The sequence below is a fragment of the Lontra canadensis genome, unplaced genomic scaffold, assembly GCF_010015895.1.
Source record: "Lontra canadensis isolate GAN:19392208 unplaced genomic scaffold, GSC_riverotter_1.0 scaffold10, whole genome shotgun sequence".
Lineage (NCBI taxonomy): Eukaryota > Metazoa > Chordata > Mammalia > Carnivora > Mustelidae > Lontra > Lontra canadensis.
Window position 1 is genome coordinate 18,801,085 of NW_022631004.1, and position 19,929 is coordinate 18,821,013.

Below are 19,929 nucleotides of genomic sequence, written 5' to 3' on the forward strand. Positions count from 1 at the left end.
CTTCCAGCATTGCTGCACATCTGAATTATCTGAGGAGTTTTATAAATATTGGTGCTTTTATAAATTTTTAAAAATTATAAATATTGGCGCTTTGTTGCATGCCCTATTATCTAGGTTAAAATCAGGTATGAATTTCTTTTTTAAAGATGATTTCAATGTGCATAGGATTCATTCATTGGCTTATGGATCATGGACTTCATTTTTGAATAGTTTTGGTTTCTTTTTTCTATCTTATTCAAGCAAGATAAGTGTCTATGAGAAAATGAGTAGAAAAACAAAGAGGAAAATTGTGCACAAGTAATCAAGAAAATGTATATTGAAACCACAAATGATTTTAAAGTATCCTAACTAATGAGGTATTGTGTTTATTTATTTTTTAATATTGGTACAAAAGAATATCCTTTTTATCTTTACAGAGGACCAAGAATCAGAATGCTTTTGTACTTTTTAAGAGCAATACAAGAAAATAAAAAATAATAAAGAAATGTCTTTAAAATTCAGAAAAAAATTCCAGCTAAAATTTTGTACCAAATGTAGATGTTAATTAAGTGAAAGGATGTTTTAAAAAAATGTGAACAAGCAAATTGTCAAAAGCTTCATATCTTTATGCACCATTTCTCAAGAAATTACTAAAGGATATGTCCCAGTAAAATAAAGAAATAAGCTAAGAGTGAAATAAGTCAAGCAGAGAGAGTCAGTTATCATACAGTTTCACTCACTTGTGGAGTATAAGGAATAACACAGAGGACATTGGGTGAAGAAGAGTAGAAATAAGTTGGGGGAAATCAGACGGGGAGACAAACCGTGAGAGACTGTGGACTCTGAGAAACAAACTGAGGGTTTTGGAGGGGAGGGGGATGGGGCGTTGGGTGAGTAACCCAACCCCCCATCCCCCTCCCCTCCAAAACCCTCAGTTTGTGGTGGGTATTAAGGAGGGCATGTATTGCATGGAGCACTGGGTGTGATGCATAAACAATGAATTTTGCAACACACACACACACAAATTAAATTAAATTAAATTAATTTTTTAAAAGGGCAATTGGGTTAGAAATATAAAAGCAAATATCAAGGAAACAGGGCAAATATACAATAAATTAAAAAAATAAAAAGAAAGAAGCTAAGAAAGAAAAAAGTAGGGGGGCCATGAAAGGAGATCCCATAGACGAAAGGTGGTGGCAATCCTCAATATAATGATTATGGGAGATCATAAGATCACTGCTATGCTCCAAGATAAAGCTAATGAAATATGTGATGAGCCTGGATGGTAAATCCCCAAAGAATCCGCTATATCAGTTGAAGTGATTATTTCTCGTGAGATCCATTTTTTTTTTTTCATTCCTATAGATATTTAGGGCAAGGTGCTGCTCTTAGGTAAGGCTCATATATTAGTTTTTGTGTGTGGCATTATCTACTAGGTAGAGTTTAACTCAGAGTTCTTTTAATCCCTACCATGTTAATATTTCAGTGGTGTTGATTTACATACCTGTCAGCCTAGTAACAAAATCTGTAGCCAGATAATGGAATGCTTTGGATGTAATGTCATGTGAAGATCATGAGAAACTTGATAGGATGGGATAAAAATGATTCCTAGAATCTGACCAGTGGTTCAAATTCTAAATGCACTATATATTAGCACCTTATGTAATCCTCTGGGAGCTTTAATTCCCTGTTTTGCAAATGATGAACTATTACCCACTTTCAATGATATATGGATTAAATTGTATCTATGAATCTGTACCATATCTGGTAACAAGAAGTACCCATCAATTTATAAGATCTTATTTCTTCTGCCCTGCTAGGTGATAATCTTGATATGTCTTCTTCAAATTGCTGTACAAACAGTTTTTAATACTTAGTAAAGGAATGAAAAAAATAGATCTTATATAAACAAAAATTATTGGTATTATGGTGAATGCTAAATTAGGCATTTACAGGGGACTTCTGGAATGCGGGAGCGATATTCTCTACAAATTCACTGCTCCAAAAAAAAGCAGAAAATATACTGGAAAAATGGTCAAAATGAACCTTCAGAGGCTCTGAAAAGCTTGCAACACACTGAGAAATGTGTATTTAAGTGAAACTGATAGGTTTCTCTAAAAACAGAGGACATTTAAATATGGCTCCATTCTTGAGCTTTTGGTAGCCTTAAAAACCAACAGCCTCTCAACCACAGAAGCCCTACAATCCAGCAGCCTCGCAGGTATCAAAGGCCGGCTTCTCAGAAAGTCCATCTCCAAAGCTGTTACTTTTACCTGGGCTACTCCCTGGAGGAACCCCACTCAGAGAGTCTGTCATCATCAGACTTTGATTGGAAACTCCCTTAGCGGGAGAAATCCTACCTGAGGGCATTTGTTGAAAATGATCACAAGAAATTGTTGAACACTCCTGTTGCTTAAGACTATGATACCAGTAGGGCAAACAAGATCTTGAGCAAAAATTTTAAAAGAAGATCTGAGGAATGAGAAGCTCGTAGGCAGCTTTCAAATGTTCTGATATCCTCTTGTAGATCTAGAGAATACACACAAGTGTAAGGCTGTGTGCATGCCCAGGAAAGACCTGGGAGGACCCCAACTTCTCACCTCTGGCTGACTGCAAACCCTGTGCAAACAAGGAAGTGAAGGTAAAGGCATGAACGTTAAAGGCATGCCCCCAAAACATGAAATCCCTGGCAAAGGGGGAAAGACTTATTGGTTCAAAGCATTAAGGAAATCTGACCAATAACTAGTTCACTAGTTGACCACTAAGGTCACTGAATGGAGACCTCCGTGGCTGCACACTATGAAGAAACTTATTAGTTCAGGTAAGTCACTAAACAATAAACAACAGTAAGAAACACCAACAACAACCAACTGTGAGATACAGGTGGGAGGTCTGGTTTCCAGAGTTGCCACATTGTATCATCTAATGTATCTAATGTTTTTCACAACAACAAAAAATATGTGACATGCAGGAAAATACGGCCCATACAGGGAGGAAAAATTGAACAGAAACAGCCTGAAGGGTTCAGATGTTGGACTTACCAAATCAGATATTTACAAAATCATTAGAGATAATCTAGATCAAGGAATCTGAGACTTAACTCATTAAGTCTAATTAATTAATGACGTACATAATAAACAACATCAGTGTTCAAAGGAGACTATGAATTTGGATTTTCAACTCGGACTATTTCACAGAATGATTGCGTTCAATTTTAAGCATCTGTGTGTATACAAATATAAAAATATATATGTTCCTTTTTTAAAAAACTAATAATAAAACACATGGAATTATTTGAAAATATTTTAAATAGTCCTTATTTTTTAATCTCTCTTTCAGGCCCTCCTGTTAATGTCACATGCAACATATTCATAAACAGCTTTGGCTCTATCGCTGAGACAACCATGGTAGGCATGTTTACTTTGTGACAAGTTTCACACTGGAGTAATTTGTGATTACGTTAATGACAAATTTTCTGTTAGTGTTATGTAATTGAAAGCCAAAGGTAATATAATGAGATTCTTAAAAATAAAATTACTGGTATAATTAAGTTGCAATCAACTGCAGGTAATATCGTTTCATTTGGAGACTGTATATTAGAGAATAAATGTAAGTGAAAACAAGATTGATTTTCCCATTTTGGTAATTAAATATTAAGTCTCAAATTAAAATTAAAGTTTTACCATTTAAATTATTTCTTTTCAATGCTCTTTAATAACCAAACAGAAACATAGGAGCAAATAGTTTCATGTTCAATTAATCTGTATGTTTATAATGTGTTTACAGTATTATGTTAAGTATTTTATTTGATTACTTTTCCAAACAAATACAGTATTTGCTGAAATAACATAAATATTTTGTGAATAGTGGTACATGCTTTACTTTATTGAAACTCATTAACAGAGACTTCATTAGTATGTAATCAAGAACATTTTATATAATGAAGTTATTAAAGCCAAAAAAATCATCATTACAGACCAAATTTATTCTGATTTGGATTTTATAACATTCTCTAAAGATCATGCTTTGCACTGCAGCTTTTCTTGTGCATTTCAGCTGAAATAAAAGGCAGAGATAGACTCATGAATCTCTCAATATCTGTAAAATTGTCTAGCAGACAAGTATTTTTTAAATTGAAACTATGTATGGTGGTTTTTAAGTTACCTAGAATTATACTCCACTCCTAAATTTAGCAAGTATAATTTGCATTAATTTTCAAAGTTGATTTTAGCTAAAATAGGATGTGAAATACTTAAAGATTTATTAGCTTCCAAAACCATTATTAAGCATCGATTTATGCTCATTGGGCATATCTCAGAATGACCTGATAGCAAATTTTCTAAGGAAAAATAATCTAATATGTAAATTATTATGGGTGGACATAAAGGTGTGTGTATGCATACAGGTGCATGCACGTGTCTGTGTAAAGAATCTATCTTAACCGGAAGAGAATTTACTGAGGTATCTTTTTAAAAAATTTCTCTTTTCCTCATGTGTGCAATATTTAGTCATTTAGTGGCATCTCTGTGGTTTTATCAAACAATATAATATAACTGCAATAAAAGTATCCGTGAAGAAGAACTGAATTTACATATTTGGGCATTATATAGAATTATCTTAACTACAGTGTATACATTAACATGAATGTGTGTTTGTTTGTGTAAACAGAGAAAAGGCATACCATTTGCTTGCTTAACCAAAGTGTTGTTCCCATGCAATTCTGACTCTAAAATGACTGTAATCTTGTTTAAGGCTTTGACATATTCTGGATTCTCACTGAGTATTTGGTTCTGATTTATATCCTGCATTTGTATTATTGGGGAGAAAAATTTTCGTCTACGCTTCAAGATTCTTTTGGCTGGTTTAAGAATTAAATTGACATGAGACAGCTAACAGAGGAGAATCCAATTTAATAGCATGCATAAACACAAGAGATTCCAAAGACAAGCAAAATGTGGTATATATGTCATTCTGAACTAGGGAGAAAGAGATAGTCTGGGACTGCAAATGGAAGGAAAACAATTCACAGGAAGGTGAAAAAGAATAAATGTTTGGTGAACAATTGTTTGCTGGACCATTCAGAAACAATTGACCATTGAGAGGGCTTTGATTAAATAGGCCTTGCCAGGTTCCTACCTATTCACCAGGCCTAGTTCATGTTATACTTATGGTTATCTATGGTGCTAGCTTCCTTCTTGGAACAGGTCCTCTATCTAAATTCTTTTAGCCAGTTAGCAAAAAGAAAAACTTCTTGAGTTTTCTTTTTCTTAAAAAAAAGAAAACCTAAAATAATTCATATACCAAAGAGACACATTTTGGGGTGGAAAATTCTGCTCCTCTACTGTACATTCTTAGTCCAAATCATATTTAAAGATGAAGGAATCTCTGCTTTTTTTCTACTTAGGCTTTCCAAATTGTATTTTGAGCCCTGGCAACTTGTTCATTTTAATAGCTGCTATACAAACTGTATAATCTCAAAACCCTAAAAATATGTTTATACTTTCTCTTTTGCAAAACTGTTTCCACAAAATACTGCCAGCAGCAATAGTTTGAAAAAACTTACAGCCTTACTTGTCTTTGAGGGATGGAGGAAAAGACTTGGGAAAAAAAGAAAAGACATGGCCAGATTTCCTTCTCATTAAAACCAGAAAGATTGTCAGGTTATTTGAGGGTCTTTGCTTTTTATATTCAGTTCAACAGTCTATTACTAAATGGCTGTAACACATGATCTAGAGGATGACTGCACCAGCTAAATTTCTTACCTGTAATAATTTTAGACTCCCTTTATAAAATAATATTACACAGAAAGCTTGCAGAATATTGCAAATACAGTTTCTCAGTGACTCTTACTCAGTTTTATTTCCTTTCTCTAACATAGAAATCCTTTTCATTCCTACATATTCTATCATAATGTGTTTTTTTGAAGTCATTTTTAGCATGTATCACTTTCCTCTTCAGAATCACAAGCAACATCAATGAACATTAATCAAACATCTCGGAGGTTAAGTATTGTAAAATTTACTATGCTCATCTTGGTATCTTTCTTTCTAGTCTTCTAAACTTTTAAACAGGTGATGTTACTTCTACTAATATAATCAGATTCAATATCTGTAGAATTTTTAATGGTATCAGATAGAAAAGCTGCAACATGGTGTCCACACACATAGAAATGGAGAAAATTAAAACTTATTATTATATTTCTATTTTAAGATTCATAGAATACTTTCCAACCACTTGATTAACTTGATAAATTTTATTCACAGTTTCTACCATCTGTTGAAAACTTTGTAGCTCTGTAGCTAAACTTTGTCCATTAGTTTATTTGCTGTAATATTATTTTAATTTGTTTTTATAGAAGTATCTATAGATTCTTAAAAATATTTACATTTCTTATATAGTTTACTTTTTTAAAAAAGATTATTTATTTATTTATTTGAGAGAGAGATCACACAAGTAGGCAGAGAGGCAGGCAGAGAGAGAGGGGGGAAAGCAGGATCCCTGCTGAGCAGAGAGCCCAATGCAGGGCTCGATTCCAGGATCCTGAGATCATGATCTTAGCCTAAGGCAGAGGTTTAACCCACTGAACCATCCAGGCTCCCCTACTTTTGTTTTTATAATACAAATAGTGTAATTCAACTAAGACAATATATTAAAATTGTGAGGATGGAATTTCAAATTACATATGTTTATGGCTATCTTTGCACCTGAGATCTCATATCTAAAATAAATCTGAATAAATCTCCCAGTCTATAGATCTCCACTTAACAAAGACCTTAATTGTCTTCAATGTTTGTTTACTGACCAAAAATATTAAGCTCCTTCTGCTGGTCTACTTTCTCACAATTTTCTCTCTCCCCATCTTAAAATTCATTTTGTTCCATTTGAGGTAATTATTTGATTCTTTTTTTTTTTTAAAGATTGTATTTATTTATTTGTCAGAGAGAGAGAGGGAGAGAGAGCGAACACAGGCAGAAAGAACAGCAGGCAGAGGCAGAGGGAGAAGCAGGCTTCCTGCCCAGCAAGGAGCCCGATGAGGGACTCGATCCCAGGACGCTGGGATCATGACCTGAGCTGAAAGCAGCTGCTTAACCAACTGAGCCACCCAGGCGCCCCTAATTATTTGATTCTTGAGAAAATTTCTCTAGTAGATATTCTACATGCTTACCCATTTGTTTTGAAAATTAATTCAAAATTTTAAAGTATTTTGCATTTTCTTCTTGTACCAAACTTATTTTTTTAAATATTTTTCTGCACTTGGGGTGTCTGGGTGGCTCAGTTAGTTAAATCCAACTCTTGATTTTGGCTCAGGTCATGATCTCAGGGCTCTGGGATCAAGCTCCAGGCATCACCTGGCTCCCTGTTCAGCAGGAAGTCTGCTTGGGATTCTGTCTCTCCCTCTACCCCTCTCCACTTCCCCTCAAATAAATAATAAATCTTAAAATATATATATATATATATCTTTATAAGAGCATAAATTCAAATTTATTTTTGACTGTGAAATTCACCATTTCCCTATATTTATTTGTCCAATTAACTTATTGTAGTTCCAACCCTTCTCACTTGAGCACAGTCTTATTATTCTTGACATATAATTATCAAATTTTTCCTTTAGATAATCTGTAAATTTTAAACTTCCTTATTTCTATCTGTGTCATTTGTCATATATGAGTTTCTCTAAGGACATGTTCAGCCTCCATTATTCCAAGTTCACATTCTTCTTCTTCTTTTTTTTTTTTTTAAAGCTTTTATTTATTTATGTGACAGACAGAGATCACAAGTAGGCAGAGAGGCAGGCAGAGAGAGAGGGAGAAGCAGACTCCCTGCTGAGTGGAGAGACCCATGTGGGACTCAATCCCAGGACCCTGAGATCATGACCTGAGCTGAAAGCAGAGGCTTAACCAACTGAGCCAAAAGCAGAGGCTTAACCAACTGAGCCACCCAGGCGCCCTCAAGTTCACATTCTTGATTTCACAACTATTAGAAACCAAAGTTCTTGGAAAAAAAAAAAAATAAATAAATACATAAATAAATTCGAGATGAAACTGGTTTACCACCATCAGAGTCATTCCTGTTCCCCTTTTGTAACATGGCCTTGATAAGGGACATGCGTCTGTCCTGCCATCTAAACTTGTGGTAACAAAGGAGCTCATTCATGATTGTTTTTATTGCTTCTATGAGGGGAGCTTAAGCTCTCCCCATTAATGTGACTCCTGCAAACCTGTTAGGAGTTCTGGAGAAGGTTTAAATGCCAGGATGAAAGCATTTGTAAGTTGGGTTTTTTTAAAAAACAAACAAACAAACTTATTTATGAATGTAGTAATTTGGGTGTGTGTAGATAGCAGTGTGTCAAACTGCATATATATTTAGGCTTACCCTCCTATCTTCAGAAAACAGATGGCTCTCCATCTTGTTACACATATGTTAGAGAGTTAGAGAACTGCTCGGCTATGTGCCTTAAGTCAATATTTACTCATTGAACCATTACTTGTCACTAGTGCTGGTAGAAAGACTTATTTTTACAAAATAAAACAAAAAAGATTAGATATTTTGATGTAATCATTTTTCAGGTGTCTGTAGACAGATGTATGGTGGGGTTGGATAAGAGTATCTGAAGTTCTGCTGTGATCTCAAACTATACATTTTCTCAATTTTTCACATAAGTGATGCATTCATACTTTAGTTGCAATAATAATCATACATAGGTAGATGCTACTTTGAATGGTTAAATCATTATAATCTCCAAAGAAATCTGAGCCAGTATGGCATACAAAATTTATAGTGTCCATTTTCAGATTCTTAATGGAAAATCCTACACATTCTTTTTTTATAAGTATATTTTTATCAAATAATATTGCTTTTATAAAATAGAGTTATTACCTGTGCAAAAGGGAATATAAGTTACATTCATGTGTCTATCATCTTAAGAAATTAAACATTAAAAATAAGTTAAAGCTGACCATGTCCTCTTGCCCCAAACACTGCCTCCCTACCTTTCCAACGAAGCTTTGTTCCTGAACTTGATATCAAGAGATAAAATTCCATTCTACAATTATGAAAACATGAACAAAACAGCCATACTGTAGCATCCACTTGTAATTTGATTTTCTGGTTCAAATTTATGTTTTTTGACATAAGCCTTTGACTCTTCCGTTCATTTTCATTTCAGGAAGTATTCCATATTGTATTTATATTGTACTTATTCATTCTACATTTGCTGGACATTTTGATGTTTTTAATGTTTTTACTCCTACAAAACTCTGGATTGAAAAATTATTGCACATTTTCTTCTAATATGCATATGCAAATATTCTATAGGGTATACCAGGAGTGGAATTATTTGGTCCAAGGTTATATTCTCAGAAGTGAAACTATTTGACTCAAATATTACTAAATTGCGCTCCAAAGTGGGCATTCTGTCTTAAACACCTACTATTAATTTTATTAGATTTTCTATTGTTTTACATCTCCCATAATTAATATTTACTCCCTCTGGATATAATTGCCATTATTATGTACTTCTTTAATTAATAGTGTGGTTACATGTTTTTCTTGAAAAATTTTTTTTCCTTGTCATTTTCATGTCCTTTGTGCAGAATGCCTTTTTGTCTTTTCTCATTTATGCTTGTTTGCTTTTATAATGTACACACCAACCTACACTACTCACACACAGATATATTATTCTGAAGAATGCTCTGTTACATGCATTTTAAATAGCAATTTTGCTTTTTTTCCAGTGTGTTCATGATGTCTTTTGATGTATAAATTATTTTAATTTTAATTTACAAAATCTAACCTAGTTTTTACTCACTGGTTTGTGCTTTGTCTGAAGAAATCTTTCTCTCATCCAAGTTCATAAAAATATTTTCTATATTTTCTCCTAAAAACATTTTGCTTTTCCTATTTAGGTTTCAGTCCACCTGGAATTTTGTGCAGTTGTATACATATATATGATGTGCAGTAGATATTTATTTTTTATTTCACAATTGAATAATGACTTCTACTAATTTACAATTGTACCTCTGTCGTATATATTCACATATATTCATACATATCCATATGTATTGAATGAATCTGTTTCAGAATTCTTAATTTTGTCCCAATGGTCAATGCACCAATATTGTAGTTTTCTTTAATATAGCTTTAAACTGGAGTTGATATTTAGTAGGACAACTTTCCAAACATACACTTTATTCTTTTTCAAAGTATTCTTGACTCTTCTTGGAAGTTTGTTTTTTCATATACATTTTAGAATTATCTTGTCAAGTTCCACAAAATAAACTTGAATTGACTATATGAAATTGTTTTGAGAGAACTGTCACCTTAAAATATTGAGTCCCCACTGAGCACGGGACCCACCAGAGAGCTCGCAGAGCTTGATCTCACGACCCCGAGATCATTACCTGAGCCAAAATCGAATCAGACACTTAATCCCATCCATGAATATAATGTATCTCTCTTTTTACTTAAATATTAGTATTATTCAACAAAACATATAATTTCTCATAAATTCCTTGCATATATTTTAATATTAATAAATTCTCCTTTATTTTTTTTCAGGTTTTTTTTTTTTTTAAAGATTTCATTTATTTATTAGTCAGAGAGAGAGAAGGAGAGCGAGCACAGGCAGACAGAGTGGCAGGCAGAGGCAGAGAGAGAAGCAGGCCCCCCGCTGAGCAAGGAGCCCGATGTGGGACTCGAATCCAGGACGCTGGGATCATGACCTAAGGCGAAGGCAGCCGCTTAACCAACTGAGCCACCCAGACGTCTCATTTCTCCTTTATTTTTAAAACATGTATTTTAAAATAGCAAAATTTTAGTTATATTTTCTAATTATTGCTAGTATATAGGAATATGATTGTTTTTTATATTGTTTTAATATGCTTTCATGTTAGCCCTAAGACTTTCCAGTTCCCTCATGCAATCGTTTTGTCTAGCAATAATATGTTAATTTGGTCCTCTTGGTCCGTATATGCTTTCCATCTTTTACTTGTCTTGCTGTTTTAGCAAAAACAGTATTGAGTGAAATTTATTTTGTTCCCTGGCATTAAAGGGGATATTTCTAGCATTTCCAAAATACATAGATGTTTGTTTGAGTTTGGTATAGATATCCTTTACCAGAATTAGGGGCCTCTTTCTGGAGAACACAGAAATCATTAACTACAAAACAACCCCCAAAATGGGCATTAATCTTCTAATCCATGAACCAGTGTATCAAATTATTTGTCTTCAGTTATTCTCAGCTACATTTTTTTAGAGTTTGTCAGATACTTTATTTTTCCCTAAGTATAGATGTGTGGTTATAAATGTTATATTTTTTTTAATTTTTAAAAATAATTTTTTACTCTAGAATAGTTTCAGATTTACAGAAAACTTACAAAGATTGTTTGGAGGGCCCCCATACCTCCTTCCCACTGTCCTCTCTTATTAGCATTTTTCATTAGTATGATACATTTGTCACAACAAATGAACAAACATTTGATACATTATTATTAACTGAAATCTATACATTTTTTAGTATTTCCTTATTACTTCTAATGTCTTTTTCTGTCCCAGGACCAATCTGGGATACTATGTTAAATTTTGGTGTCATGTTTCCTTACACTTTCCTTGTATTTTATGGCCTTGACAGTTTCGAGTATGGGACAGGTGCTTTGTGGAATATCTCTCGGTTGACATTTTTTCTTATGACTAGGCTGGAATCATGAGATTTGGGAAGGAGGACCACAGAGGTAAAGTGCTATTGTCCTTACTTTATATCCAGGGTGTGTACTATGACTTAGGACCATGTATACTCTCATTAGCAAGGACTTGTCCGACTTCACTACTGTAATATTAATCCCTTTTCACCTTCTCCATACAGTATTCTTTGGGAAAGCAGTGCACAGACTATACTTAAGGATAGAGGAGAATTATTTTCCACCCCCTTGGGGGATCATATCTACGTATTATTAGGCATTTGTCTATGTAAGACATTTATCCATCCTTCTGCATTTATTTGTCCAATGATTTTTTTTATTATGTTCAGTTAGCCAACATATAGTACATCATTAGTTTTTGATGTAGGTGTTCAGCAGTTCATTAGTTGCATATAATACCCAGTGCTCATCACAACACATGCCTTCCTTTATACCCATCATCCCGGTACCCCATCTCCCCACCACCCCTCCCTTCGGTAACCCTCAGTTTATTTCCCGGAGTCCAGTGATTTATTTATACCAGTATGGGTTCATGGATATTGATTTTACACTTTGGGTTATAGTTCAATACTACATTATCTATGATGTTCAAATCATTCCAGTTTTGGACATTGGGTGCTCATTCAGTTGACAGAATTCTGTGTCCTTTTCACGTATCCCCATCATTTTGGTTTTGTGTACTTTCTTGCATCCTGCCACCACAAGATGTTCCAGACTCATCTTGTATATGCCCTGCTCCAGCCCTAGAATCAGCAATTTCTCCAAGGATCCCTGGTACCTTTTATTGAAGAACAGTATTAGAAACCCAGATCTGGTTACTAGGTATGGTCATTGCTACACAGGTGTCATTGTTTCTAGGCTCTCCCAGCATACAGAGCTTAGAAATGTGTGGATGTATGTGTGTGCAAATGTTATAATTTAAATTTTATTTTTCAATTGTTTCTATGAATATGTACACAGTTATATCTTGGAATATGGACATATATCCTGAGAATTTGATAATCTAGGTAGTTCCAGTAGTAGTCTGCCAATTTCTTTGTATTTTCTATGAATATGTTCAACAAACTGTCAAGACATTTATACATCTTCCTTTCTAGTCTTTATGATTTAAATCTCTCTTCCTCCCTCTCTCCTTCTCTTCCTTTTTCCCTCCTATCTTATTGCACTGGTTCACAAGTCCTGTACAATGATAAATAAAATGGATAGAGAAAGACCACCTTTTTTTTTTTTTTTTCTGATGTCAGTGAAGAGGATGCAATATTTTGCAATTAAGAATGGTATTGGGGTGACTGGGTGGCTCATTTGGTTAGGCATCTGCCTTCAGCTCAGGTCATGACCCAGGTTCCTGGGATCCAGCCCCTCCCCCCTGCTTAGTGGGGAGTCTGCTTCTCTCTCTCCCTCTGCTGCTCCCCCTGCTCGTCCTCTCTCTCTCTGTAAAATAAATAAATAAAATCTTATTAAAAAAAAAAAGAATGGTATTAACTGGGGTGCCTTTGTGGCTTAGTTAATTGAGTATCTGCCATTAGCTCAGGTCATTATCCCAGGGTCCTGGGATTTAGTCCTATGTTGGGGTCCCTGTTCAGTGGGGAGCCTGCTTCTCTCTCTACTCTCACACGCTGATCATGCTTGTGCTCTCTCTGAAGTAAATAAAATCTTTAAAAAAAAATTGGTATTAGCTATAGATTTCTCCTAAGTTCTCTTTATCAGACAGAGGAAGGTTTCTTCCATTACTTGTATACTGAGTTGTTTTTGTTTTTTGTTTGGCTTTGTTTTTGTTTTTTTAGTTACAAACAGGCATTAAACTTTATCCAGTGCTATCTCAGCATTCATGGAAATGACTGACTTTTCTCTTTCATTCTGTTAGTATTATGGGTTATATTTAAATCAATCAAATATATATTGATTTTCAAGTAGAAAATCATCTTTGTAGTTCTGGAATAAATCCCATTTGATCATAATTGATTCATCTTTTTTATTTATTGCTGGATTTAATTTTCTGATATTTGGTTTAGGATTTTTGATGCTATATTCATTTTGGGTATTGAACTATAATTTTCTTGCATTGTCAAGAGCAGTATGTGGTATCAGTATTATACTAGCTTCAAAAACTTAGTTGGGAAATATTCATTCCTTAAGTATTTGGTAAAATTTACTAGTAATGCCATCTGTGCTGGTCATTCTACTTGGGGAAAGATTAAAATTATAGATTCTATTCTTGAACAGATAGAGGACTATTCACTTTTTCTACTGTGTATACTTTATAAAAGTTTTGTTTTTTAAGAAATTTTTCCATTTCTTTAAAAATTTCAAATTATTGACATAAGCCTATTTACAATTCCATATCATTTCATCTGAGGGGATCTTGCTAATGGCACCATTTTCATTCCTTTCATTAATCTTTCTGCTTTAGCTCTTCTTTTTCTTAGTTTACATATGGATTTCTTTTATTCGCTAGGAATTTTTCCTTCTTTCTAAATCTATGATTGATATTAATCTTTTAAGAATAATAATACTCAATTTTTATCTCAGCATTTGTTCTTTCTGTAAAACCTATTACACTGAATATTCAGTACTTCATTCTCTCAATCAGAATTTCTATCTCTTTATATTTCTGTGCTGCACATTCCCTCAACTTAAGAATTGTGACTGATAAATTATTGGAAATCCATAAAAATCCCCCAAAAGCTGAAATTTCATATCAATCCATTTTAGATTACTTCACAGCAAATACCTCAATGACTTACATAAAGGCAATTCATTCACACACTATGATGATGGTAAGTTTTTCTTATACTACTTTATTTGGCTTTTAAAGATGACATTTAACTCCTTGTATTGATTTAACAAAGAGACTTCATTGACATCTTATTATTTTATCCAGTTTAATTTTAAGTGTTCTTCATCTTTTTAATATTCTGTTTAAATCCATCGACATTTATTTAGAATTTTTTGATTATAGACTCCATAGAGCAGCAATCCACCCTGCAATATTCATTATTATACCGTTAACAACTGGGATAATCCTTAGCACAAAGTAGCTCTTAAATATATATTGTTGAATATATGTATACATGTATTCTGGCTAACAAAGAGTATTTTTTCCAGAAAGAAAACTTTCCTACTGTGTCCTTGTCACAGTGTAAAAACTTTTTGTTATTTGTATTGCTTTGCAATATGATCTATTTTTTTTTTTAATTTTTACTTATGTATTTGAGAGAGAGAGAACATGAGCGCACAAGTGGGGGGAGGGGCAGAGGGAGAGAGAGAAACAGACTCTGCTGAGCAAGGATCCCAATGTGGGGCTTGATCCCAGGATCCTGCGATCATGACCTGAGCCAAAGTGAGACACTTAATAGATCTCAGCCACCCGGGCACCCCCAATATGACCTATTTTTGCAGTTCTGAGTTCTGGTCACTGTTTTAAATTGGTGCCACAATCTCTTTAACATGAGCTAAGTAACTAATTGTATAATCAAGTTATTGTTTTCTAACTTTGCTCAAATAAACATGGCTTTTTTATTCAAAAATTTCCTTGCAAAAAAAAAAAAATTTCCTTGCAATTTTATCTTTCCTCAAAAAGCATTTGCTTCTTCAGCCATATTGATAGAGAGATAGGTTCATTAAAATGTTAAAATTTTATATGGGGGAACCTGGGTGGCTTAGGCAATTAAGCATCTGACTCTTGATTTTGGCTTGGGTCCTAATCTCAGGGTTGTGAGATCGATTCCCACAATGAGCTCTGTGCTGAACCTGAATCCCTTTCCCTCTGCCCTTACCCTTACCCAACTAGCACATGCACATGTGTGGACACGTGCTCTTTTTTTGGCTCTCTCTAAAAAAAAATTGTATGGAGAGTTCTTTATGATAAGAAATTAGAGCTCCTATTTTATAGTGCTTATGTAATTAAGAATTATGTTTAAAAATCTAAAATACCAAGTAGCAAAAATTTCAGATATTAACTAGGTTAAAAATTTCAGATATTAACTAGGTCCTTTGTAATCTATTGTCAATGACCTAAGTACTTGTAAAGGTTTATTTAATGAGTGTCTTATTAGTATTCAATGACTATTCCTGTGTAATTCATATTTTTAGATTTAATAATATTAATGTAAGATATGATTAGATGGATGCTATTTCATTTCCTTTTAGGAAATCCTGCTACTCATTTAACATTAAGGTTATGTCTGTTAACATCTTATCCTCACTGTCTTATTTTTCTTACTTTGAGTAATGAGTAAAGCCTAACCAAATACAGCAATGGCATTGGTCTGAAAGATTTTTAATTTCAAGCATGGGTAACCAGTGAGTGGCAGCATGAAAATGTTCCGAACTATCATTTATAAGCATGAATAAGAAATAGAGCATATTTATGGGAAAGATTGCAGAAAGATAGGTATGCATGAAGGTTACACATCCTGGTGACCCCATCAGAAATACAAATAAATCTCCGCCTTGTGTAGTCATTCACAGGAGCATCCTTATATTCACTGTGTCTCAAAAAGAGAGTTTGCAGATCCTGCTCACACAGGTAAAGTTTCTTATAAAGAATACCACGAAGAATACAATTGCCTAATTATGCTGCAACATTGTTAAAATGAATATGATATTTAAAAGCATATTTCCTATTCTAAGAGGGGAAGGTGCCAAAGGCAAATGAATAACAACAGGAAAGAAAGCTTTATGTGGAGAAGGGAATTGTCAAGTACACAATTTTGCAATTTCTCTCTTTTATTGGACCCACGTATTTTTATAGAATTTTGTAGAATTTCCTGTTACTCTGGCTATGCAGATTGAAAGGTTAATTGTATTTTGTTTATACATTTAAAATATTTGGGTTAAGAAAAAATGAGGAAGATTATAGGGGTAAATGTAGTGTCAATTTAACTCTCATCTCTGCTTACTAAAGCTAATTTATAATGGAAAGTGACGATTATCTGCACATGGTCCTCTCTAGAGGAAGATGTTGTATAGAATTCACTGTTACCAGATCAATTATGCCCTTGTTGGCCACCTAACATGGCATAGAAAAGACCTGATTCTCATGAACAGCTCATAGCAATGGTATTCATCTTCAAGGTATTTATTATCAGGCACCTTTTTCTAAGAGAATTTGATTTTCTAAAAGAATACTCTCCAAAATGTCATTTCAACCTCTCAAGATAAAATGGGCAGCAAGATAGGGAATTGTGTTCTCTAACATGATTGGCACTAGTCATAATTTGTTACTTAGTCATGAATTTAGCATGTCAATTAATGTTAAGTACTTGGCAATCAATTTAAATTGCAAATAGCTCTTCAGCTGTGATGCTGAATCTCTGACAGATGAATGAGTTAAAGTTAGCACTGACACTCTCTAGACCAGTTAGATGATACATTTCCATGGCTGTGATGAAACTAGCAGCCTATCTACAAAACAAGCCAACTAACTATGCTTCACATGGTCTCAAAAAAGCCAGACGACAGGGACTTGGGGGTGTGCCACATGTGCCCTGTCAAATAGAACAGATTCAGGCATAGAGTTAAGCCGTTCATGTTGTTTAGGGAGTAAGTTCGAAAATGGAAAATTCCTACATAACAACGACATGTGTGTGTGTATGTTTGTGTATCAAATGAGTTTAGACTTCAAGATTTGGTTTTAAAAATGTAAGGAAAATAATTTTGTTCTTAATCTCATCAAGACTTGATCACAAACTATTTGTCCTATGGGAAAGCATGAAGGTTATATTATTATGAGTATATATATATATATATATATATATATATATATATGATCTGCACCATCTTTTAAAAATTCTCCATAGTAGTTTCTTGGAATATGACCAACACTCTAGAGACTAGTTAAAGCCTAAGACAAATAATCCTTTCATAAGGTTATATTAAGAGGTTTATAATTAACAAAAAATGAGTTTATAACATTTATCAACATGAAGCAGACAAAATGCAAAAATTCACAGATGAGTCCTGGGCAACCCTTTCTCTGAAACCCATTCAATTCATCTGTAGATGATCATGAAGCTTACTTTTCCCCTTAGGGTAAATTTGGGAGTGCTTTGTCCTCCATTAAGTCTTCCAGCCCTACCAGGATGCTTCTTTCCATAGATTTTTGGAATTAGTAAAGAATTCCTCTCTAATTTTCCCTTTCTGAACTCTCAACTCCCTCTCTCTCTCCCCTGGAGTTGCCTCCATCCCTTAATGGTGCTGGGAGGTGAAGGTGATGTGTCAATTCCAGACTTCCAGGAAGCCGCTGGCCTGGTGCATGACTCCCCCCAGAGGTAGTAAGAGAGCTGTGATGGCTATCTGAGCTAATGGGATGAAATTTAACCCCCTTCTTTGGTGGAAGTAATTTTGTTTGCTTTAGGTTATTCTTTCACCAATTTTCTCTTTTCTAAAATCATTTCTTATCCATAGCAGGTCTTCCTGTGGTTTCTGCTCACTCAGTCTTTTGACGAACCATTTAATTCTAATATATCCTGTATTATATGTGTATTATGTACACATCCCAAGAAACATATCCCACAATACACATGTGTATTGTGTATACATCCCAAGAAATATCCCAAGAAATGGTTAAAAATTCTGATTCTAAGTATATTTTACTCTTTATCATATTTTAACTCGCTGTAAAGATAATTGCTATTCCTCAGCCATGTGCTATAAAATTAAATATGATTAATCAAAATTTGACAGCTGATCCAAAAAGAAATGAATAAGCTCTGCTTCACTTTTCTTTTTCTTTAGTTCTCTGTAAGGCAGTGTTTCTCAGCCATTTGTTTCCCCATTATGCCTCCCTAATGAGCCTTTTTAGACATCTTTTTCCCTAATTGCCCTCCCTATGAAATTTTAATACTTCTGATATACCATTTATCTGTTTATATGCTCTGTGTTTATCTCTGAATTATATGTAAAAGTAGTAACATTCTTTTCTCATTTACCAAGAACCAAGTTTTACTCCCTTGGGAAGAATATTGTTGTTGTTGAGAATGTATACTCCAATGTGCATATTTATAGGGGTACTCATGAGTCCAATTGCCCAAGGCTAGTATTTTATCCTCGTTGTTTGGTAGCATACAGAACAGCAGGAGAAAATGGAACAAAAGTACTGTGCATTCTGAGGGGGAAGGGATACATTTTATGCCCCTAACTATTTGCAAAGCTAGTAATGCATATGGACTGGAAGCCAAGCTACATTCTCTGTCTTACTAATTTTAACTTCTTTTTTTTTAGATGTTATTTTTCAAACTTTATATGTGTGCTTGCACACACACACATACACACACACACACATACACACCCTCTTATACTAATAGTTATTACATTCAGATTTGTTTCAGATCTTTTTTCCATGTCTGACACAAGGGCCAGATTTGTTTCCTTTTCTACTTCTGTGATAATATTTATGTTTTATGTTTTGCTTTTATTCATATAACCACTGTTGTATCACATCTTTCACTATTTAATAAAATTGATCTCAAAATATTCCCCATGTAGTTTATTCCTCAAGCCCTGTTCCAGTGGCAACAAATCTTTGTGAGATACCCATAGTACATATGATATTACTGTCATGGCTACACAAGAAGAAGGTTTTATAAAGGTATAATTTACTCAAAAATAGAAGAAACTGAGTCTTAGACCTCTGAGGGTAAAGTTCTTCATGAGAAATTTTTTAAGAATTGCCTGAAAATATCCCCAAGGTCTTGAAGATCAACCCCTTATTAGTTAAGCTTCCAACAGAGAGAGATGCCCAGAACCCATATACCAGGCCTCTACTCTGCTCTTCCTCCCACTCCCATTAACCAGGATGTGCCTTGGGGTGTTTTTTTTCAGAAGCTTGTTGCTGGTTACAGATGTCATGTTTCACATTCCATGTGTTTTCCACAGCACTTGACTTAAATCATTCTGGTGTATGCTTTCCTCACCTATGATCCATCTCTTACTTCCTCTCTCCCTCCTTAATTTGTCCACTGTCCCCTCTGGAATCACTGATTCTTATATGACAACTTAATTTTTTCCACACCAACCTACTCCTTTCTTCACCCCCCTCACCCTTACATACACAAACTTTATGATAAAGAGTATCTCCATTTTCTTGGTATCACTGAAGGAGGACTCTCTTCACTACTTCAGTCCTTGAAAACATCTCCCATAACCCATGAACTTTAGGTCAGGACATTTCCCTCACTCCTTCATTCCACTCCAAGACACTTCTCCCATCCTGTTTTGAAGCTACTATCCTTGACTATCCACACTCCTTCCC

The 19,929-nt window shown here is 34.3% G+C and overlaps 1 protein-coding gene across 1 annotated transcript in view; it reads left to right on the plus strand.

The window, feature by feature from the left end:
• The window catches only part of GLRA3 (glycine receptor alpha 3), a 193,075-nt gene that overhangs the window by 66,805 nt on the left and 106,341 nt on the right, over positions 1 to 19,929 (plus strand). Inside the window, exon 3 of the mRNA XM_032855758.1 lies at positions 3,319 to 3,386. Within this exon, the coding sequence (XP_032711649.1) occupies positions 3,319 to 3,386 (68 nt within the window). The remainder of the gene's footprint in view (positions 1 to 3,318; positions 3,387 to 19,929) is intronic.